The 24,290-nt window shown below is 37.8% G+C and overlaps 1 protein-coding gene across 1 annotated transcript; it reads left to right on the top strand.

Annotated features, from left to right (window-relative positions):
- Positions 1 to 9,037: 9,037 nt before the first annotated feature.
- Positions 9,038 to 14,197, top strand: LOC133199998 (uncharacterized). Its single transcript, XM_061335772.1, has 2 exons — positions 9,038 to 11,372; positions 11,511 to 14,197. The coding sequence occupies exons 1-2, from the start codon at positions 9,038 to 9,040 to the stop codon at positions 14,195 to 14,197; spliced, it is 5,022 nt and encodes a 1,673-aa protein (XP_061191756.1).
- Positions 14,198 to 24,290: the final 10,093 nt, after the last annotated feature.

Genomic DNA, 24,290 nt, shown 5'->3' with positions numbered 1-24,290 from the left:
AGCCTCCTTGCAAAACATAGTGCAAGTGTTTAATAGTATTAAGTCCAAAGCAAGCTAGCAAGTAGGTGTCCCCTACCAATATTGACCAGTATATTATCACATCTCATCTAAATGCCATTTGCAAAGCAGTGATAGGTATTATTTAGAAAAATTGAAAAAATCATTTTGTTTAAATAAAAAAAAAAAAAAAAAAAATTCCCTACCTACCTACCTACCCTAATTTTTTTGGAAGTGTAACCGGAACCACACATATTTTTTTGTTTGGACTTACTATCTTTGTATTTTATGTTTGGCATTAGAACTGCTACATTAATGAAAAAATTATTAAAAATACATGCTAATGTTTGAAATCCCAGGACCTGCATTTACCTAATGCCGATACAGGAATTTTTCCAAGGTCAAAATCCATTGATGACGTAGTTTGATGCAGACAACATGTAGATCTTGTTTTGCACATTGATTCAAAATGTATAAACGTGGATTTGTATGTGCTTAAAAGTTATAAATGTACCAAAGCCAGTAAGCATTGTGAATTAATGCAAGTGACACCGTGCAGTAAACTGTCTAGTGTGTTGGATTTATTTGCGAGGCAAAGGTAAAGTTGTAATAAATTACAAATCTAAATTATTAGAACATACTCGCTTACAGATAGATCTATCATGCTGTGTTGGTAAAGCAATGATGTCACTTGGTTGAATTTTGTTGTAGCCTCGATCGTTCTTTCCATTACAGATTACTTTTGTCAGTTATGACTTCTGAAGAAGATACGAGTTGAATCTTACCTCTTTTCTTAGTAGTGTTAAACACTTGTTACCGGATACGTCGAAGACGCTATTTTGTATTAATTGGGCACTTTGAAAGTCTCGGGCTGTATTGTGTTCCGTACATTGGTAAACACAGAGCATTCCCGAACGTGAGTTACGTCATTATGTCACTGACGGCGATGTACGGAAAATCACGAATAATGATGGATCCCCTTCCGAAGTGGTGGCCATTTTGGTAATGTTAATTCCCCGTAGACTTTGAATTTGCCGCCGTGTCAATACACCGGTTGAACTCGAGGGTTCGGATAAATGGAGGAAGTTTGGAAAAAAAATGATCTATCGATCGAACCTAATTTGAAGACCAAGGTATTTATACATTTTGAGATATGAGGCGAAAAGTGAGGTCCTTGGTACCGTGGGACAGACTATAACACTTAAATAACGAAATAAATGGCACAAAAAAACAAAAAGAATACAGTCAACAGTATCACTTTTAAATGAACATACCTGTAATTAATCCTCTATCCATTCCGATGACATATACTATGCCTTCTTGTCCCAGGCACCTGTTCAAAAAAATCCAGACCATGCTCTCCGCGATCAAGCTTTCGACTGACGCCGATCACCCATTGGGCATGCGCGATAAACAACAACGTGTTTCTCTTTCACCGAGAAAAACATGATGCATAATTAATAAATTCCCGGAAAAAAGTTTTTAATGCTAAGTATTTGATACATTGGAACAAATAAAACCATGCAAGAAGAGAATCATGCATTAGTTTAAAAATGTCAGTGAAAACCTATGTAACAGTGTGTATGCAGACTGCAGCGGAGTTCTCATTGTGACGTCACAGTGCAACATTTTCGCGGATTTTTAGCTCCCAAAATTCTGAATGCTTCCTTAACAACCCCGCGTAGACCATGTCGCTGTTTTCACAAGCATAATGACCATCCTACCAAGACTTGCGGCAGTCCAGACAATTGTTGCGGAATTGAGCAAGCTACACGAGAAACAATCTGAGGGGTTACCTCTGAGGGTTGCTACTTCCACTGGTCACAGGCTATATGGAGAAAAGTACAGAAAGTTGGTTTGCAAGTCCAATGTCTAGGACGCATTTCGGTATATTCAAGACCAAGCTTAGGATAATGACCGCCTTCTTTCATACGTTAACAGGAATTGGGTGGAAAGCAAAGTATTTATCATCGCTTTTTAATGTTGCGCCTCATTGAAAAAGTTTTTGGGTCCGGGTACAATGTACATGTACGTATAAACATGGAAACAATTTGAGAACGTTTCATCAACTTATTTATGAGCTTTTCTCGTTTGTATGAAATATCATTTATAAACCTTAGTTTAGTTAAATACACAATTCCTCAAAAGAGATAAAACTGTCATATGTATTACATTTTATATTTCTCTAACAACTTGGAACTTTTAAAAATGTCTTATCGTTTCTTCTTGTCTTTCCCTTTTCAGTTGTAATTGTCGGCTGGACTTTGTAGTTGAAGATGCCATTTGAATCGTTTCTCCTTTGTGTATTGGTGAACTGCCGTCAACAGCAACTGACCCCTGCTTAATCTATTTAGCCGCTGCTTAGAAGTGTAAGGTCCTCCAAAACTGCGTTCTGTTCTTGTTTTGAGAACTTGTTTTTGCTAATTGTTTTCTGTAAGATCGAACATTTCTGGGGTTTTTTGTTGGCACATCTACAAGAAAGTCTGTGGACAGCTGAATCTCTGATTTATTTTCAATCTTTTCCATAGGATTGACAAAACGAAGTGTTATAAAGGTTCAAATAAGGGCTTTATTGAGATAGAAGTGAGACTTTCCCAAACGTGAGGAGTGAAGCGGATAAGGCGACACCTAAAAGTGAGACTTTCCTAAATGTGATGAGTGAAGCGGATAAGGCGACACCTATTTAAGTGTGATGAGTGAAGCGGATAAGACGACACCTACATTCGGAAGGGAATGACTGGATATATTGGGAAGAGACGAGAGTTGACCTGTTTACACAGTCAAGTGTTTGAGATTTCCTCCAATTCAAATAGCGCACTTCTCTTGGTATAATCATATCGTAGGGCTAGACCTGAGTTTCCTCCATTATATGCATTAGAATCAGCTAAATTTCCAAACACTTTAAAAAATAATTGTGACTGCTTCTGTGACAATATTCATCCCTTCCACTGAATAAAAATGTCTATGTACGCTTTCCAAGGATAATTGTTAGTACTAAGTGACATTTTGTTCCACACATCTGTGGCATCTGGTAGCACTGATTTGCAGAGAAGGACTGTTAATGGGGCACCATTGACAGACCTTCTTTCTATTCTATCAAGTACAAACCACTTTTTTAGAGTTTTTCCACTGGAGGAGAATTGGGAATTGATACTCCCTGACTCGGAGGAACAAGACGTGAGAAACTCATCATCTATCGTTTCCTTGCTTCCACCTTTAAAAAAAAATATGCTTATATTTAATAAATGGAACTGTTCACCAAAAGTGGTCTGTTTAGGTCACCCGAGTCACTCGCGTGACCTATTGTTATCAGTTTTTGTCCGTCGTCGTACGTCGTAAATCGGTCGTTAACTTGACTACAGTTAAACTGAACACAATATCTAGCTGCAAATCATAATGGGGTTTTAATACAACAATATCACCATTGTTATGTCTGGAAATATGTCCAGGGACATTCATTTCACACCTTTGAGGAATTGTGATAGTTCATTTAGCCCTAGCATACCCATTGTCTGTTGAAACAAGCATTCTGAGAGTATTGCATTAGCAATACTAGTCCCCTACCGGCAAGTGTAATCTGGTTCCAATTAAAAATGCCGTAATTCCGTCAAAACATCATTGAAGCGGAACATAATGCAAACTTGATCTGTAACTCATCAAGATACACTCACATAACAAAGATTAGCTCAATATCTGGAAGCGTTTAGAAAAAAGCGCGGAAACCCTTAAAAATTAAAAAGGCCGTAATTCCCTCAAAAATCAATGAAGTGGAACGAAATTCAAACTTGATCTGCAACACATTAATATACACTTACATACCAAAAATCAGCTCAATATCTGCAAGGATTTAGATAAAAAAAAAGTAGCGGAAAACCAAGTGGGACAGATTGACAGACTCAGAGGAAACCTGTAGTCCCCTCCGGTTTCAGCGGTAGGGGACTAATTACACATACAATGGTTTCCCCCAGAGAGTCTGGAATAACCAAACTATTTTCTTTGGAAAATCTTAGCACTGTATCATGAAAACAGTAAATCTACACCTAAAATGAATGAATGATGCAAACCATCTACTACATGAACTTTGATTGATTGATTATATGTTGTTTTACGTCCCATTCGAGAATTTTTCTCTTATATAGAGACGTCACCATGTACCGGTGAAGGGCTTAAAATTTTTACCTTTACTCGGCACTCAGGGCCTTAGAGCAGTGAGGGATTTTTATCGTGCCAACGCCTGTCCTAACACGGGGACTCGGTTTTTAAGGTCAATTCCGAAGGACTCGCAACTTTCACTTCAAAGTGCTGAGCGCATGGCGAAGGAACAGTTGCTACCTATTTTTATCGACTTAGGTCTGTCGCGGCCGAGATTCGAACTCACGACCTCCCGATCACGGAGCGAGCGCTCTACCGACTGAACTTCCGTGAACAGTGCACGAACTTTGAACTGATAGGCCTGACTATTTCTCTGTTTAATTTCCCTAGTACTGGTAGCAATTTGCAACTAGTCCCTTTTACAGACTGAAAATCTTGTTGTAAGAATTTGTGCTTAGTGTGAGTAGTCTTTACTAGGAAGTCCCTATTAATAATAGAAACGGAAATACCCGAGTCAACCAATGCAAAAGTGTTGCGACCACTTAGCTGTATGGGGATTGTGATTTTGGTCATATGTGCCACTAAATTTTTTGGTGTACGTTACCCTTAAATCTGTGCCCATCTCTAGAATTGCTCCTAAAGACAGGCGCGAATTCCTATTGTGAATAATTAGCCTGAGTTGACCTAGACATAGAAATAGTATAATTCCTAAGCTGATTTTCAAATTTAAATTTTTCAGGACACTCTTAAAATGACATACTTTTCTACAATAATAACATCTTGAAAAGGAAACATTATTGTTATCAGAATCGCAACACTCACCTCTAGGACCATAGCGTTGGTTAGCAGGTCGATATCTGGGACGTTGGTTGTATGACTATTGAGGTACTGGAGTCTGGAACCTTTGAAATTGATTCTGGCGGAATGGGGCCTGGGATTGGAACCTGGATCTGCTAGGGTGGTCTGTTCGATGTTGCTGGAAAGGACATCGGCACTCAAGTCGGGTTTTAAGCCATTTATAATGACCGTGATCAGCCATCCAGGATCCACCTTCCGATCAGTTGTAAGGGACCTGACGCGGTAGATAAAGTCCTCGTACTTTTAAGCCTCTTTCTGTTTGGCGTCCATCAGCTGTAGGTTGTGGCTGGACCCTGGATGATGGCTTAAAACGGTTGTGAATGGCCTGCCGAATAGAATCTAAAGAGCATTTAATTGATGCTTCAAAAGAGAAATCAACTTTCTCCTACTCCCGTTAAATATGTAACGTGTGTCCAGCCGAGCGGTCTCAATATTCAAGTGGACACGTACCCGGTTACACCCGGGATTTCTGCAGTGCAATAACCTAAACAAATGATCTGTATCTGGTCCACTAGGACACAAACTTAATCAATATATTAACGATGATTATTTAAACAATTTACTCAATTAATATATTTACGATGATTCGCATAACTAATCTTAAAGAAATCAAGGGACAATTTGACTCTGGACCACCTATCCTACCCTTAACCAATGTCCCCGGACAACTGACCCAACCAAGGGTCCTGGTTACGGACAAGAGGTCTTTAGTCAACTGGCGTCTCCAGCTCACTCTGGCACTCGAGTACAGACTTATTCAGCCTTTATTTCCAATGCAAAAGCTACGGTGGTCGACCAGTTGACGCGCTCTATACTATAAGGCTTATTCAGCCCTGTAGTAACCTTTATTGTGATTCTGCTTATTTAGCGTCCTCACTTATTTCTTTACCCTTACCTGGTAACTACTCTGCAGCTACAGCGAACAAACTTGCAGACAGACTCCAAGGAGACTTCAAATAGACTGACCGAAGCTGCCAACACCCGCTGTATATTTAGCATTGGACTAGTCTATTTCATGGTAGGGGAGACAGGTTATTCCATGTCCAAGAAAACCTTAACTACCCTATTAACATAGATTGGTACAACCCTGATTCATCACAAATAAAAGGGTAAGGTATCTATGGCTGATGTTTCTGATAATTTTTGTAAAGAAATAAAAGTCTTAAATTTAGCCACCACTGGACAATTGAGGATTTCTCATCATACTTGTCCAGTTTAACTTTTCGAGGGACAGCATTGTTGGTTGGTGCTGGGGCTTCCCGCAAGGACAGGTTGTTACTGGTCTGAAGACGCAGTAATTGCTGCCTCTGGTTGTCTATCTTGTTTTCTCTGTTCTCTAATTGCTGCCGATCTCGTTGTCGACTCTTTTTCCATTCTATGACGTTGTTCGTCTCTTTCCCTCTCCAGGAGTTGAATGGTCTCAATCTTTGTTTCAATTCCACGAAATGATTATCATCCTCCTCGACTCTGCTGACTTGTCCATTGACTGGTGTTGGCATGTTGTTATCTCTTGACCTCAAGTAATATCTGCTCATACACAGGGCTTTTGAATACCTCCACCAATTGTCTTGCTTGTTTATTGAACCTTGGGGAACTCGCTTGCAGTCTCCAATCAGATCGGTCCCGGTAGGGGTTACAATCTATATCTGAGACTCCACACTTCCCTGCACAGGTATTAACCAATCAAAATCTAGCTTCCTGGCCAAGAATTTAATTTACATGTATCCTCTCACTTTCTTATTATGAAATTTATTTATTTATTTACTTGACCAATTGACCACACTATAACTAATAACATAACCCCTTAGGACTTAACACTTCATCGAATGGTTTACAACTTTGATTCGACAATTTACTGAAAACCTTTTCACAAGGGGGGGGGGGGGGGTCCATACTCATAAATACCATATCGTGGATGGGAAAGTATTAAAATCCTTTTTATATAAACTGACTCTACTGCAACAAAATATTGGAAGGAATTTGTGTAACAAGGTTTTCTTATGATTGTAATTAAGAACAACTACTGTGACTCAGGTTCACACCATTTTTAAGCATGTTTAATGTCTTATCTAAATAAATATCAATAATAAATCATAAATATATAGACAACAAACATATAACTTCATAATAGTATACATTATAAGTGACGTTCAACCATTAATATCTTGAGGGTGAATGCAATCTTTCGTTACAATTGGTCCTCGATCAATATTTTCATTGTAGTCGAGTGCTGCCATAAGAATCCTAGCTCTATAGACAGGGAATGTGTAGGCAAATCTCTCGGAACTGTACATCAGCATGTGATTGTGAAAGCTTTCAAGCTCTGCAATGCTTGTGAACATTAAGAAAAGAATTATTATATATCATATATCAAGAAAAGATACAGTACATTATTTTACCTGACACACCTTCTATGGTGCATTTACATTTTTATTAATGAAGAGACATCATGGGACACTGTTACAATATGCACGTTTTGTTGACTGTAATGGTTTATTACATTTTCAACAGTGAAATACTGTGGTGCAAACGGACTGATTTTACACACATCTTTTATTTTCCATTTTTACAGTGTTCTTTTTGGTTATCTCCCCATGACATTACGCGGGTTTATACAGTACACAATACAAGTATATTTTGTGGCCAGCTCGCGTTTGTTATTTGTTCGCTATATATTAGCGGGATTTGTGGTGCCGTCAACTAAAAGCACTACAACTGGTGTCACATAAGTGGGATTCGTCCAGGATTGTTCCACATCAGGACGGATACTTGTTACTTTGACGAGTTGCAGATTGTGAAAGCGAAGCGCACGTGTTTCACGGCAATGTATGGGGGTGCCGATTGGGAATATCTCGAGGTACTCAGTAACTAGTCAATGCCGTGTTCAGAAAAACCTTGTTTCTTTAATTCAATATTAAAAATGTATTAATTTTGATTGACTTTATCGTACAAATCGTATGTTTGTTGACGTAATCTATTTATAGAATTAAAGTTCTAGAGGTACAGGGTGTTTACAAATTAAACAACAATACTCGCATCAATTTTTTAGATAAAAAGCAAAACAATTTTAACAAGTAGAGTTTTCGAGTAAATTACAAGTAAATTCATGAAGATTATTGGAAATAAAATTTTATTCATTTATTTTGAGAAGAATTGGATAATTAGAAGTAATAAAATTTCATAAAAAAAAAAAAAAAAAAAAAAAAAAAAATCACACTTAAGGATTTGCATGCCCTTGGTGCTCACAGCGATCACTTTGGACATCAAATTATTTTCATTGTTCACTGCGAACAAAGTTTATTGTAGCGATCAGAAAAGGATTTGGTGCATTTCCTAGAGTCACGACCATTGGTAGTTCCACAGGAAGAGTCACGAAGCATAGCAATTTTGCTCTCTGACAGTAAAGGCATTCGATTGGAGCAGATAAGACAGGACACATCTTTGCCACTCATCTTCCTGTATAAGAAGGGGGCAACGACCAAGGAGCTTGTAGACATATTGATACAGGAGTTCCCTCATCTTGCTAAAGGACACAAGCCAGTAACAGTTTATTTTTGGGGTGGAACTTGTGATATAACAAAAAAACAAGGAAAATATATTAACATTCGTGGTAAGGAAATTGATACAGTGCCATCTGTCGTGAAAGAGCTACACAGGGCCAAAGATTTTATTCTTGGGAATAACTGCCGAATTAAGTTTATTGGCATACCTATTTATTTAGTTTCTCTGTACAACGATATCAAGGGGCATCAGAATCCAACAATATTCCTCGACTCGGATCAAGAAGTTGAAAAACAGGTAGATCTTCTTAATACACATATTGAACAGAGAAACCGAGAGCTAGGTCGAAACACTCTTAAATTCAACGCTGACTTTCGGGATTCCAGACGGGGCAAAAAGAGATACTTTTTTGAGTTGCTATCAGACGGTTTGCACCCAGGCTATCTTTTGTCCCAGAAGTGGTTAAGGCGACTTGAGCTTGACATTATTAAGGAGTGTTACACCCCATGTGATACACTTGAGGTAGATGAACAAGAGTTCCTCTCATTCCAACATGACGAACGAGGCCGAAAACACTGATGGTGCAATGATGAAAGATACTAACTATAGTGACAGCGGAATAGCGACTGATAATAGAAATGAGGATGACAACGTCTGGCTGCACAAGACACTTGAGTCTTTCAGTTCTTCTTTTGACAGACAGCAGCAACAGAATCAAGAATTATTTGCACAAACTATGCAGGAAATAAAAGAATCTTCAACAAAACAGATTGCTATACAGCAAGCCATGTTTCAGAAATTTCTTGAGGAATCAAAGGAAGAGATAAGTCATTCCCTAAGAATCCCAGCATTTGCTTCAACCCCGAGGCCACATGCGGCTTCGGGATTGATGCAGACTGGACAGTATCCTCCGGTTAGTTCACAGGTTTCAGATGTTGCACCAACCCCAAGGTCACATGGTCATCCGACTTCTGGATGGGCACCATCATCTCAGCAACCTTTGTTTGCTGGTTATGCACCTGACTTCACCTCAGACCGAAGGGGAACAGACCGACCATTTGACGAAACCTTGCGTGTCATTGAAGCTAGGAAAGGACAGAGACCCTCTCCTTATCAACCTAGCTCCCGAGGTGGACCCAGGTCCTTGGAGAACAACCAAGCAGCACCAAGAGGTCCTCAGACTAAACTCCCGACATATGAAGGCAAGGAAGATATTGAAGTTTTCCTTGTTCCATTTGAAAGACTAGCAGAGCGGTATAACTGGATGGAAACTGAGAAAATAGACCGCCTCTATGAAAGTCTGAAGGGTAAAGCAATGTGGTATGTCTGCTCCTTGCCTAAAGCACTAACAGCCAACTACATTTCAATACGCGACAGCCTCACTAAACGCTTTGGGCGCAAAGACCCCCCAGCCACTGTTCGCAGGAAACTGGCAGAGATTAGACAAAAAGGAGAGTCAAATGATGAGTTTGGTGAAGAAGTGCGTCGCTTAATTACCCAAGCTTATCCTGGTACTGACTTGGAAATGCAAGATCAACTTGCAGCAGAATCTTTCTTAAGAGGATACCGGAATACCCGGATTGCATATGATGTGCTAAACAGAAACCCTAAGACACTTAATGAAGCAATAGAACTTGTCACATATCAAGAACATAATTACAGGGCCACTGTGGGGCGAGATAATGACTATCAGAAGCGAGAAAGGACTAGGAGGGTAACCTGGACAGATGATTCTGATGATGATTTTCCTCCTGATGATGATGCAGAGACTCTTGGAGTGCAGCGGATTCAGAAACCCTCATATATCACCATGGAGCAGCTAGACCACCGTCTTAAGCAAATAGAGTCACAACTTAAACGGAATCAGGAGAAAGAGAGAGTGAAACGTGACCACCTACTAAAGGATATAGAAAATAGATGTTTTCAATGTGGACAGACTGGGCACTTCAAAAGTGACTGCAAATCTCGACCCCAAACAGTCAAATTGCAGGAACAGAAATTGCCAACAGTAAAGGAAGAGACATCAAAGACAGCAGAACAAATCAAGTGCACAAGGCTTCACGGAGCAGGAAAGGGGATCATAATCCCTGTCTTTGTGAATAATGTACAGACCAAAGGTGTTGTGGATACTGGTGCAGATGCTACTGTTTTCTCTTCTACCATTGCCCAAGAGGCAGGGATTGTTACTAGTAACTGCCAGCAAGTTCGACTCATGAATGCTGAAAATGGTGCAGAAATGACTGCATTTGGAGGTGTCACTGCGACAATCCAAATTGGCAGCCAATCAACCCATTGGCCAGTATATGTTGCACCAATACGGGATTCTGTTTTAATTGGGATGGATATTCTTAACTCCCTAGAAGCTGTTATATTCACAGGACAAGGTAACCTTCGCATTGGAAGGGAAATTATATCTGGAACCCTAAGCTGCGATAACAGTTACCCAGCTTGCAGCTCTGTAATGGTCGATGAAAGCTGTTGGATACCTCCAGAGAGTGAGAAGATTATCGTTGGAAGAGTACAGGTACCACAAAGTGGCATATTGTCTGTCTTAGACAGTTGCAATGATGATCTTCCTAATGGTGTTTTGGTTGGATCTTGCTTAGTCAATATGGAAGACAAAGTACCTGTTCGGGTTTTAAATGTCAGAGATAAGAAAATTCGCCTTGCTAAGGGAACCCATTTGGGAAAGTTGACAGAAGTCAGTGAGGATATTGGTTCAGCAGCAGTAAGTGTAGGTACAGCACATCAAATTGAAGTTGATGAAACGATAGGTAGAAAAGCTGAAAGCGAAACTGTACCAGCCCACTTACTGGAGCTTGCAGAGAAATCTTCCAAGAATATGACGAAATCTGAACAACAGGCACTTGTCAGCTTACTCTCTGAATTTGAGGATATTTTCTCCAGAGAGGACTATGACCTTGGTACTTTTACTGCAATTAAGCACCAAATCAACACAGATTGAGCCAAACCTATCAGACAACCTGCGAGACGAACACCTCTAAGTTTTCAGAGTGAAGAAGCTGACTATTTGAAAAAGCAATTGGAAAATGGTGTGGTAGTCCCCTCAAGCTCCGCATGGGCATCTCCTGTAGTGTTAGTCCGAAAAAAAGATGGTGGAGTACGCTGGTGCGTGGACTATCGGAAGTTAAATGAAGTCACACAGAAAGATGCTTACCCTCTGCCTAAGATTGAGGAGTGTCTTGACACCTTAGGGGGATCCAAACTGTTCTCCACACTGGATCTAATGAGTGGGTATCACCAGTTTGAAGTTCTTGAAAGTGACAGACCCAAGACTGCATTTATTACCAGACATGGCTTGTTTGAATACACAAGGATGCCTTTTGGGCTCTGCAATGCGCCCTCTACTTTCCAACGGGGAATGGAATTGGTTTTAAGAGGACTTCAGTGGATCATCCTTCTTATCTACCTAGATGATGTAATTATTACAGGAAGTACATTTCATGAACACTTAAGTAATCTTAGAAAGGTGTTTCTCCGATTTCGGAAATTTGGACTAAAGTTAAAGCCAAAAAAATGCAGCTTATTCCAAGAGGAGGTTGTATTTTTGGGTCACGTTGTAAGTAAAGATGGTGTTCGTGCGAATCCCTTGCTGATTCAAGATGTGCAGAGATGGCCAATTCCAAGAAGCTTCAAAGAGCTCCAAGCCTTTTTAGGGTTGACGAACTACTATCGCAGATTTGTGAAAGGGTATGCTGATATAGCTCGTCCTTTACACAACCTCACACGCAAAGGTGTACAGTACCAATGGGGTGAAGAACAGGCGACAGCATTTGAGGAGCTAAAAATTGCTCTTACTTCAGCTCCAGTCCTTGCATACCCACTTGCTGAGGGTACCATGATTCTTGACACGGATGCTTCCAATTTCAGCATTGGAGCGGTCCTCTCTCAGGAACAGGATGGCGTTGAAAAGGTGATTTCTTTCTCCAGCAGACGCCTAGGACCTGTACAGGAGCGGTACTGCGTCACTCGACGAGAATTGCTCGCAGTGGTTGCCTTTTGTCATCAGTACAAACATTATCTGTTAGGCAGAAAATTCCTCCTCAGAACTGACCACAGCAGTTTGGCATGGTTATTTCATTTTAAATCACCACAAGGTCAACTGGCTCGGTGGCTCGAAGAATTGAGTCAGTATTCTTTTGTCATTCAGCACCGAGCAGGAAAATCACATGGGAATGCAGACGCCTTATCTCGGCTAGATAAGACAACTTGTGATTGTTACAGTGCTGGTTATTGTTGGAAGTCGTTACCTTGTGGAGGGTGTGCATACTGCCAGAGAGTTGAAGAGCAGTGGGAGAGATTTACAGAGGATGTTGATTATATTGTACCACTGACAGTTCGTGAAGTAAGACCCTCTGAGCCTGCTACTTGCAACTGGTTGGAACAGGAGGATTTAAAAACCGCACAATCTGAGGACAAAGAAGCACAACTCGTAACCAACTGGTTGTTACATGACAAACCGGAGTCATGTGACGTAAGAATCCTTGGCCCAGCAGCTAGGAGTTATTTCCTCAATTTTCAGCAGTTTCGTCTGGTCAATGGGATACTCCACTACGAATGGTTGCATGATTCAGACACACGGTCACTGCGACTGTTTGTGCCAAGATCACTCAGGCGGAAAGTAATAGAGATTTGTCATGATCCACCGTACTCTGGACACCAAGGCGAAAGAAGAACTCTGGACAGAGTAAAACGCAGCTTCTATTGGTATGGTCTGACAGCAGATGTTCTGCACTATGTATCTAGTTGTGCCATATGTGGCACGGAAAAGAGAGCTTCGCGTAAAAGCAAAGCAGCAATACAGTCCTATATTTATGGTGCTCCACTAGATCGTTTGCATATTGACGTGCTTGGACCCTTCCCTGCAAGTTCAAGTGGTAATAAGTACATTCTGGTAATAACTGATCAGTTCACCAAATGGGTAGAGGCGTATGCTGTTCCTGACCAATGCAGTGAGACAACAGCAAAAAAGCTTGTGGAGGAGTTTATAGCTAGGTTCGGCGCCCCTCCCGAGATCCATACTGATCAGGGTAGAAATTTCCAAAGGGACCTGTTCCGGACAGTGTGCAAATTGCTAGGAGTTGCACAAACAAGGACCACACCTTATCATCCTTCTTCTAACGGTCAGGTTGGACGTTTCAATAGGACTGTTTTGCAAATGATCCGGTGTTATGTTGACAAAGAGCAGAAAACTTGGGATGAGCAGTTGCCCCTCTTACTCTCTGCGTACCGAAGCACTCCACACAAAGCCACAGGAATATCCCCAAACTTTATGATGTTAGGTAGAGAGGTACACCAACCGGCCGAACTAGTTTTTAAGGACCCAGAGACAATTCGAGACCCACTGGACACCCCAACGTACGTTGAGAAGCTTAAACATGCTTTGAGCACAGCCCATGATGTTGCGAGAAAATCTCTTCAGCAGGCACAGATAAAACAAAAGCGTCTTTATAATCTGCGTGTTTCCAGTAAGCAGTACGAAGTCGGCGATTTGGTTTATGTCAACAAAATGGCTAAACAAGTAGGCAAGTCACCCAAGTTGCAATCTGTTTGGGAGGGGCCTTTTATCGTCAAAAAGAAATACGGGCCTGTTTTGTACGAGGTACAAGGACGAAAAAGGTCGGCTGTGATTCATCACGATCGTCTTAAGGCATATACCTCTGATTTCGTACCTGGCTGGGTCAACAGATATATTCTCCCAGAACAAAACGACTTGGAAACCATATAGGAACATCAAGGTGAAGTGAATGTTGAAACAGACAGAGCGCCCAACCAAGAAAACATTGACTCAGATGACTCCTTGGAGACACCTGAGAAGGAGATTATTGTTGAACAGGAATCGAGGCCACTGCGGACTCGAGCTGGCCGTGAAATACATCGCCCAGATCGGCTTAACCTTTAGTGGACTTAAAGGAGCCTAGAGGGGGGCAGTGTGGTGCAAACGGACTGATTTTACACACATCTTTTATTTTCCATTTTTACAGTGTTCTTTTTGGTTATCTCCCCATGACATTACGCGGGTTTATACAGTACACAATACAAGTATATTTTGTGGCCAGCTCGCGTTTGTTATTTGTTCGCTATATATTAGCGGGATTTGTGGTGCCGTCAACTAAAAGCACTACAATACTGTGATTAATTTATTGAAAAAAAAGTGATATTCTCTCACAGTATGAAAGTATACCAAAATGATATTCTCTCACAGTGTGAAAAGATATCAAAGTAAGTAAAAATTAATTTCTGGCCTGTCATAAGATAGAGATAGTAAATAAGCATCTTGATAGAGCTAAAACTGCAAATTTCTTCCCAAATATGTTGCTAAAATCCATGATATGTAATGTTTTCAATCACACAACTGCTAAGCTACGATCGACGGCTCAACCGCTCAACTATGACGTCAAGCCTATGACACTGTGTTAAGAAAAGACAGAGGCAAAGGGAAAATCAAAGAAAATGTAATAAACAGAAAATTCAATGTTTTGTAGATGAATATGGAATTTATTTCACTCATGAGACAGGATTTTTTGATATTTTCACGAGTGCTTCGCACTCGTGAAAATATCAAAAAATCCTGTCCCACTCGTGAAATAAATTCCATATTCATCTTCAAAACATTGAATATCCTCTATGTATTTTTTATCCCTAGGTATTTTTCCCCCGCTTTCGCTGAAAGTGGGGGATATTAATTTGGGTCTGTGTGTCCGTCCGTCCGTCTGTATTTCTGTCTGTCTGTAACACTTTCGTTTCCGCGCGGTATCTCGAGAACCCTTTGAGTTTTCGCATGAAATTTTGCAAAACAACTCCCTATGGCCTAAAAAAAGAACCCTACTGATTTTGAAGTCAAAAGGTCAAGGTCATTAATTCAAAAATTCTATCCGTTTTAACACTTTCCTTTCCGTGCTGTATCTTGCGAATTCTTTGAGCTTTTGCAATGAAATTTTACACAACTCCCTGTGGCCAAAGGAAGACTCCTATTGATTTTGAGATCAAAAGGTCAAAGTTCAAGGTCGTTAATTTATAAATTCCGTCTGTGTGTAACACTTTCGTTTCCGGGCGATATCTCAAGATGCTTTTTGGCTTTTGCAATGAAATTTTATACCATAACTCCCTATGGCCTCTCTCTCCCCTCTCAAAGTTTCACGCTCTATTTTTTGTCCCCCGCTTTCGCTGAAAGTTGGGGATATTACTTTGTTTTTTATTTATTGTATTAAAAGTTGCTTGGCACTATTTTTCGCACAGTGGCACGTGGAGAGTCATTACGTATAATACAGGTTGTCCGCGGATTTTATATTCTAATTACATCTAGTAGAACTGTTTAGTAAAGGCTAATTTAGACACTATGTGTTATTTAAGAATTTTGACAATATCAAACGTAAATATAAACATTATATGTGACCTAATGTTTGCATTTAATTTGCTGTATAATCAAGTGCCTCCGTGGTCTAGGGGTATGATTCTTGCTTAGCAAGTGAGAGGTCCCGGGTTCAAATCCTGGACGATCCTTCTTTTTTTTTGAAATTTTTTTTCCTGGATTTACTAGATGATGGTATTCAACATGTAAAATGAAAAAGTTCTGACGTCTGGCGTGTACAAACTCGTAAAAGCATTATTACAGATCCGGAGGGGTTAACCCCCCCCCCCCGAACTGCTTTTTCCCTAAGCGGGGGACACAAATGCTCTGAATTAGTTTGTTTGAGATTATTTTATGAATGATACAAGTGTTGCAAACAGCAATATTTTGATGAGTGTTTAAATTTGAACTTTTTTATCTAATGAGTATTTTTTTTTTAATTTTCTGTTGATCTGAACATTATTATGAAAGTTATCTTGATTATTCACATGGGTTATGTGTTAACCTTTTTGGCCATTCCAGAGCCAATACAACACACTATGCACATGTATCATGGGTTAGTACATGTATTTAAAAGTAGATCAATAATCTCAACAACTGCTGCTTCCAGATGATGTGTGATCTATTTCAGTTCAAAGAAAGAGAGTCAGAGAAACATTGTTAGAGTATGTAGCTCAGCGTTTAGTATCAAGAAGACAATACCGATTTTTATATCTAAACTTTTCAATACTGAGCCAAAGTGTTCAGGTGAGCGATGTGGCCCCTTGGCATCTTGTTGAGTTATGTTAGGGAAGTCTATGATATTTGGAAGATGTGTTTTATTGCATCATTTGCTATGTGCTTTAATGTAATCACAGCATCTTTCCTGGTTTTTGTTACATTCAGTATGCCCATACCACATACTGTTTTTCGCAGCTTTAGAACGTGACTTTTATCTCTTGTAAAATTGTCATTCTTTTATTTTTTTTTTTAAATATTTGAACATATATAGGTAAACAAACATTGTTCAGATCATCAGGAGAACTCGCACGTTTTTTTGCACAGCGGTACACTCGACACATACATTCAGTTAAAACACTGCATCTGAGTTCTTGAGCAAAAAGTACAAAAAAAATACATAAGCCTTTGAGGATTTATCATCGAGATGCACATCCTAAAACAAATTTCAATATCAAAACATTTAACTTATGTTAATTTTGGTTAATTTCAATTCATGTCTTATTCATTTTAGAAAAAGGGTAGTGAAGTGAATACGTTTTAATAGTCGCGCTCGGTGTCTGGTTCGGAGTATCAAAACTATGTAAACTATACGTCACAAGTCAGTTATAATAAAAATTTGTAGCGTGTCAGACGTTTAATTGATTTCCTAGCAGCTCGGAACTCGTTGTGCACTTTGGTCCCAAACCAGAAGCTCCAAATACTTTTTTGTAAGGGCGGTACTGGAAAACGTAAAGCAATATGATTTTTTTTTTGTTAACGAATCGCAATATACCGGAATATCGATATTATTGCGCAGCCCTATCCCTTAGTCATACCATGCAATGCAAAAATTGTGGAGGAAACTATGGTCAAAATGCTTGTAATAAATACTTACGCTACAGAAATGGTTAAAATAGACAAATCTAACACCCCCCCCCCCCCAGTCCCACTGTGGGACGTGGAGATCGGTCCTTCGGTCCCGTGTTGCAGCAGGTGCTGGCACGAAAAAGGTCCCTCACTACTGAATGGCCCTGAGTGCCTAGCATAGGTCAAAATTTGCAGCTCTCCGCCGGCAAGTGGTGGCGTCTCCATATAACCCCAGTGGCATTATTATACCCCACGCAACAAGTTGCGGGGGGTATAATGTTTATGACCCCTCCGTCAGTCAGTCAGTGTGTCAGTCAGTCAGTCCGTCAGTCCTGTTTTTTTGTCAGCGCAACTCCTCTTAAACCGCTGCACATAATTTGGTTAAACTTTGCAGATATTTAGGACACAATGTGTATATGTGCATATTACCAGGAAAATCCGATTCCTTTTTTTTCTGGGAATTTCGGCACTTGTCAACTTAGATTCTTGGCCATATCTTGATTATAGAGATGAACAGTTTGTCAGCGCAACTCCTCATAAACCGCTGAATAGAATTTCTTCAAACCTTGCAGACATTTAGGACACAATGTGTAGATGTGCATATTACCATGAAATTCCGATTCCTTTTTTTTCTGGGAATTCGGCACTTTTCAACTTAGATTTTTGGCCATATCTTGAATATAGAGATGAACAGTTTGTTAGCGCAACTCCTCTTAAACCGCTGCACAGAATTTGGTTAAACTTAGCAGATATTTAGTACACAGTGTGTAGATGTGCATATTACCAGGAAATTCCGATTCCATTATTTTTCTGTGAATTTCGGCACTTTTCAACTTACATTTTTGGCCATATCTTGAATATGGAGATGAACAGTTTGTCAGCGCAAGTCCTCTTTAACCGCTGCACAGAATTTGGTTAAACTTAGCAGATATTTAATACACAGTGTGTAGATGTGCATTTTACCAGGAAATTCCGATTCCATTATTTTTCTGGGAATTTCGGCACCTTTCAACTTAGATTTTTGGCCATATCTTGAATATAGAGATGAACAGTTTGTCAGCGCAACTCCTCTTAAACCGCTGTACAGAATTTGGTCAAACCTTGCAGATATTTAGTACACAGTTTGTAGATGTGCATATTACCAGGAAATTCTGATTCCATTATTTTTCTGGGAATTTCGGCACTTTTCAACTTAGATTTTTGGCCATATCTTGAATATAGAGATGAAAAGTTTGTCAGCGAAACTCCTCTTAAACCGCTGTACAGAATTTGGTCAAACTTTGCAGATATTTAGTACACAGTGTGTAGATGTGCAAATTACCAGGAAATTCCGATTAGATTATTTTTGCCTTAAAAGTTTAGCCTAATATTGAAGAAACTCTCCAGCTAGGTAATAAGGAAATCCACTGGAATCAGCTTTTGTAATGAAATTTTATGTTAAATATTTTATGACCTTAAAAGAACCCTATTGATTTTGAGATCAAAATATTAATGATTTAACACACACACAAAAGCGGGGATAGTTCTCAACCCCCCCCCCCCCTCAAATTGGTGCTTTGGCTTAAATAATTTCATAAGTACAGTATATAAACAAATTCATATGACTACATCATAATTTTGTTTCCATCAATTATTTAAATGTGTAAATTGTCATGTGTTGGACATGGACTTACACTCATTAACAAATCGAAATTACTAAGGAATTTAAATAACAGTTTGTCAGCATAACTCCTGCACTGAATTTCCTGAAACTTTGTAGGTATTTCAGACATAATGTATAGATTTGTATATTACCAAGATATTTTGATTCCATTATTTATCTAGAAACTTCAGACCAATTAAATTTGTAGCATACAAAGATTTGAATGTCCTTATATGCAAGAAGTTTTGATGTGATGATTTTTTGCAAGTAATGCCCCTTTTTGAATTATTATACTGTGTATTTAAGATGCACTGTGCCATTTATTTGTGTTGCATTGTTGAGTTTTGGGGGAGCGTGGGGTATGTGAGCTTGCTCACTTTTTCTTTCATTAAATGTTCATTTCAAGGGAATTTACTCTTCCTTCCACCAATGACCAAACCGAGCTTCTCATCAAGTTCTTTCATGCGCTGATTTAGGGGGGAGGGGAGGTCCGGACCCCTGGAACTTTGCAGAGTTATTAAAAATATAAACAGCAGCAAATAAAAAAATGTATCTTGTTTGTATACAAGTATGAAGGATAAATTTATTGCATAGTTGATTGTTTTTTCACACAAGTTTTTTGTTAGTTAATATCTTATTGACATATATTTCACTTGCATATGCAAGAGAGTTGCTTAGAAAAAGGTATGGTTATATGCCTTTCTAGTAAGATTTTGTCTAAAAATTATTTTAATGTTTATTTACCAAAGTTAAGACTTGTTTTACTTATTTATTAAGGTCTTCCGTTTCCAACGGAAGACCTTCTACTGATTCTGTTATTATTATTATTAAGGTCTTCCGTCTTCACGGAAGACCTTATAGTGATTCTACTGTTTCTTATTAGGGTCTTCCGTCTTCAGTGGAAGACCCTTCTATTATTCTTATGTTTCTTTGTCACTTTTATTATTCTTCTTTTTTTTCTTCTTACCGATTTTGTGCAGAAGATTTCTCGGAGATGAATTGATCGATTTACTTCAAATTTTCAGAGTTTATGTCTTATCAGCTGAAGTTTGTACCGGCGTTTCAAAATTTAAAAATCACTTCTGGTTGGAAGTTATCGCCATTTTATTAAAATTCAGAGGACCTCCTTGTCTGTGATGGAACTCAAAAACGGCTTAAGCTAACTCTTTTGTAGGTTATTTTTATTTATTGAACTTTGCTATGATCGCTCCCCAATTATGTAGACCATTTTCTAATGTAACATAACAAGATGTATGTGTCTTTTTTCTTTCTTTTTTTAAATGATTTTTTGTTATTTATAAATAGGCTTATGAGAAAACAAATACACAACTCAGTGATGAAAGCTCTGGATGACATGACTCATGAGAACAAGGACATATCCAGGATTTGTGCTTGAAGGATCAATATACCCTCTTAAAAATTGACTTCGATTTTTTTTTTTTTTTTTTTGACAAAAGAACACACAAAATAATTATTTTAAAAAATAGGATTTTTTTTTTTTGGGGGGGGGGGGAACTTTCCTTTAAATGACACTTTTTCACAACAACCCCCAGTCATTTTCTAGCTACTTTTCCAAGAGACAAAAACTCCAGGGGCCTCCAGACCCCACTCCATGCCTAAAATTTCAACATAAAATCCCTTCAAATATGAAAAACCAGGGTCTACCCTTAGCTTCTGACACAAACATGAACTTTAAAAGATATCCAAATAGGAAGGAGACAGGATTTATTAAAAAATTTGAACTCTTATATAGTTACATACATTTTACATGCTTATAATTTGACAAAGTAACAAAAACTTTGGAAAAAAAAATAAAATGGTTCCATGTCATTAAATTTGTTTATCTTACGAATTGTGAAACAAGAAACAACAATGTAGGTAGCGGAGCACAACAACCAAAAAAAAAAAAAAAAAAAAAAAAAAAAAACACTGGAGAGTTTCTTAGTTAAGCAACACAAAATATTGTTAACAATTTAAGGGAATTCCATCAATGATTCTCATCAATATCAGAATGTCAAACTTCTAAGTCATTAAAAAGATTGTTTCAAACATCAGTGTAATGGTATAAAAACAAGTTATGAATAGTAAAACAATTTTAATATTGAAGTAAAGGACAACAAAATTTTAAAATAAGTAATATTTGGAAACAAAACTGCATGTAAACAATGCAATTTTAATTTTACATTCTGCTTTTGAAAAAGGGAAAAAATCCTTTTAATTAAAAATGAAAACAAATATGCATTAATTGCCATCATATTATCTACTTCATATATCATAATACTTTCTCGGGCATAATGGACAACCTTACACAATTCTCTGTGTACGTGATATGGTAAATTTGACAAAAAAAAAAACTGATTGGAAGGCATAAGAAAAAAAATATTTTACAGTTACCCAACCAAATCTAAATTACATCTGCAATCTAAATAATTATTTTTCTCAGCGAACTTGAAAAATGATTTCTTTTTTTTTTTAAAAAGGGGGTGTCTTAATGTTCAACTGAAGATTCAAAGTGCAACATGCAGAAGAATTAGAAATATAAAAGTGTTTACTGTTTATGATAGCTAATTGTTAAAAAAAATAACAAAAGTGATTTTCAGGCAAACAGTTTTCATGGAATTGACAGAGATAGTAAATGTCTACCCCAAATTCTGTATCAAGCATAGCAAACTGATACATGTACACGTAGTTACCGAAATAAATGTATACTATACTTCAACAATCATAAGGTACCTAGTACTAACACTCACATAACTTAACAAATTGATTGCTTAAATTTTATACAATGGACATATATACTTTTCAACATTTTTAGAGTCAAAATATTTACAATTAACTAGCCTTAAACTATTAGATATACAATTAACATTTGCAACAAGTTGATTATTCATTGTATGGAAACATTTTTTTTAAATCTGGATGAAAATTCAAAACAGTACAAGTATTACAAATACAACATTTCTTCACCTACTCTTCTTTAAAATTTTATTTTTTTTAACACAAAACTGTCAAGCTAAGTCAGCAGCCATAGGCAGAGGGTTGTATGACATCACTGTGGCTCTATTCCATCAAAACAAAATCTTTTGATACTGCTGTCAACCATCAATTTGGTCACTGGCAAGGCAAAGTGAGGACATGTGCTTGATATGTGCCTGAAAAAAAAATTAAAAAGAAGATGGGCGTGTTTGGCGTGTGATCTGCAGGAATCATGTGTACAAAACATTTATAGTTTAAATGTCCACGATTTGGTTGGCTGACCACAGCTGGACAGGCTTTACAAAGCTATGCACATAGGAAAATGTTATATTTAGTATGAAATAACATGTCAAATTGTAATATTTAGGTCCGCTTATCTTAATAATCAAACTTTAAGATAGTAATGCTTCACATAAATAATAAACACCTACAAGATAATAAGGGTATAGTTAAATGCAATTACAAGTACATGTGTATATTAAAGTATTACAGGTAGTAGGTTGGAAGAATTCCTTTCGCTCTTGATGCAACAGAACCAGAATATATCCATTTTAAAATAAATCAGGACAAAAATATTAAACTGACAAAAGAATTGATTGCTTTCATTAAAAAATATTAACGCTCCATGCGAGGATCGAACCAAAAAGTTTTCGACTCCATTTGCACTGAACGGGTAACGCATATTACTGAGCTATCACGGCTACACGTACAATTTGGCTTTTAAAACGACAATAAAGCACCGCATTTACACATTGGAATTTTTTTGGAAAAAGTTCATTTTTTATGGTCTCTGGGTATTCTCTCCATTTTTTACAAATGATTGCTTGTTTCTTTGAATTAAAATTCATACAAATAACGTTTGAAAATCATGGAGAGATGACCCAGAGATAGCAAATTTTTAGAAAAAACTTGTTTAAAAATGTGACATTTTGTACCAAATGAATCATCTAGCCTATTTTCAAGTCATTTTTTAGCAAATCAAAATACAATTTCGGGAAAATATTTCCCTTTCCTATTTCACAGGAACCCAAATGATCAAAAGAGTGCTAAAATTTCGTTTGATAGATCAATGAAATTTTCACTTTTCAAGTGCGCCCAGATTCCTGCCGAATGCCAATCAAAAGCGCCCTCGTTCTTTACCAGAAATAGAAATTTTAGGGTCCACAACACTTTCCAAAAAAATAAATAAAATAAATCATGTTATTATATATTTGTAATATAATACAGGATTTTTGCATCCCTGATATGACACACAGGCATGCGCCCTGTATTACACACCCTGTATCAGCACCCTTTATTTCACCTTTCCGGAACATTTCTGTATTTTTCATTTGGAGTACCTCGGATCTTTTTCTATTTGTTTATGAATTTTATTTAAATTGTAATTTTAATTCATTAGATATTTAATGTTGGAAAAAATAATTATTTTTAACTTTGTAATTATTTCATTTCTTATCACTGAATGTAATGCCTTTGGGGAAAAAAAGAGAAACGGAAAATTCAACAAAAACAGAACATATTCAAATCATGAAAAATTCAGTAATTAATTTACGAGTCTCGGGTTGATAGGGGGTGTGATACAGATTTTGCCATGTATTATTTTCTATTAATTTTATTCTTAGGTAATTTTATTTATAGGTAATTTTATTCAATTAATGAAGATAAGAAAAATTCTGTTTCCAGGAAGATTTGTGAACATTAACAGTGCATACTGCAGCAGTGGATAATCGACCTTTTTTGGTACAGGATCCTAAACCCTTTCCATTGGGAAATTTAAAATCGAATCAAAGTACTGAAAGTACTGGGAAGCGCTAAGCAATGTTTGAAATTCATCAGAATTATTTTGAATTTAAATTGCCTGTTGTATTGGAAGAAGTATTATGTTGACAGTGCGACCGCGCTGGGGCGAGCACAGTTCTTCGATACGTACATATTCACTTTCAAATAAAACTTATATCCGCCTTTTCAAACCGCAAGGGGAAACATTTGAAGGTTCGAGATTCTCCGTTTCTTTTAAAAAAAAAAACAATATATAAAAATTAAATAACAGATGTTTAGTCCAAACAGTAAGGTATTTCTCAAACATAAAAAAAAAAGAAACGAAAAAAAAAGAACATGTAAAAATATTTTCGTTCTCCATCGCCTTATAGGAGACAATAAGAGGTAGGTTTGCTTTTTTTTTTTTTGTTTGTTTGTATGTATGTTGTTTAACGTCCCTCTCGAGAATTTTTCACTCATATGGAGACGCCACCACTTGCCAGTGGAGAGCTGCAAATTTTGTCCTAC

This window comes from Saccostrea echinata, unplaced genomic scaffold (genome assembly GCF_033153115.1).
Source record: "Saccostrea echinata isolate AGI-Se365-2 ecotype Australia unplaced genomic scaffold, CSIRO_AGI_Sech_v1 ptg000036l, whole genome shotgun sequence".
NCBI lineage: Eukaryota > Metazoa > Mollusca > Bivalvia > Ostreida > Ostreidae > Saccostrea > Saccostrea echinata.
Note: the sequence above shows the minus strand (reverse complement) of the source record. Positions and strands in the feature narration are given on the sequence as shown.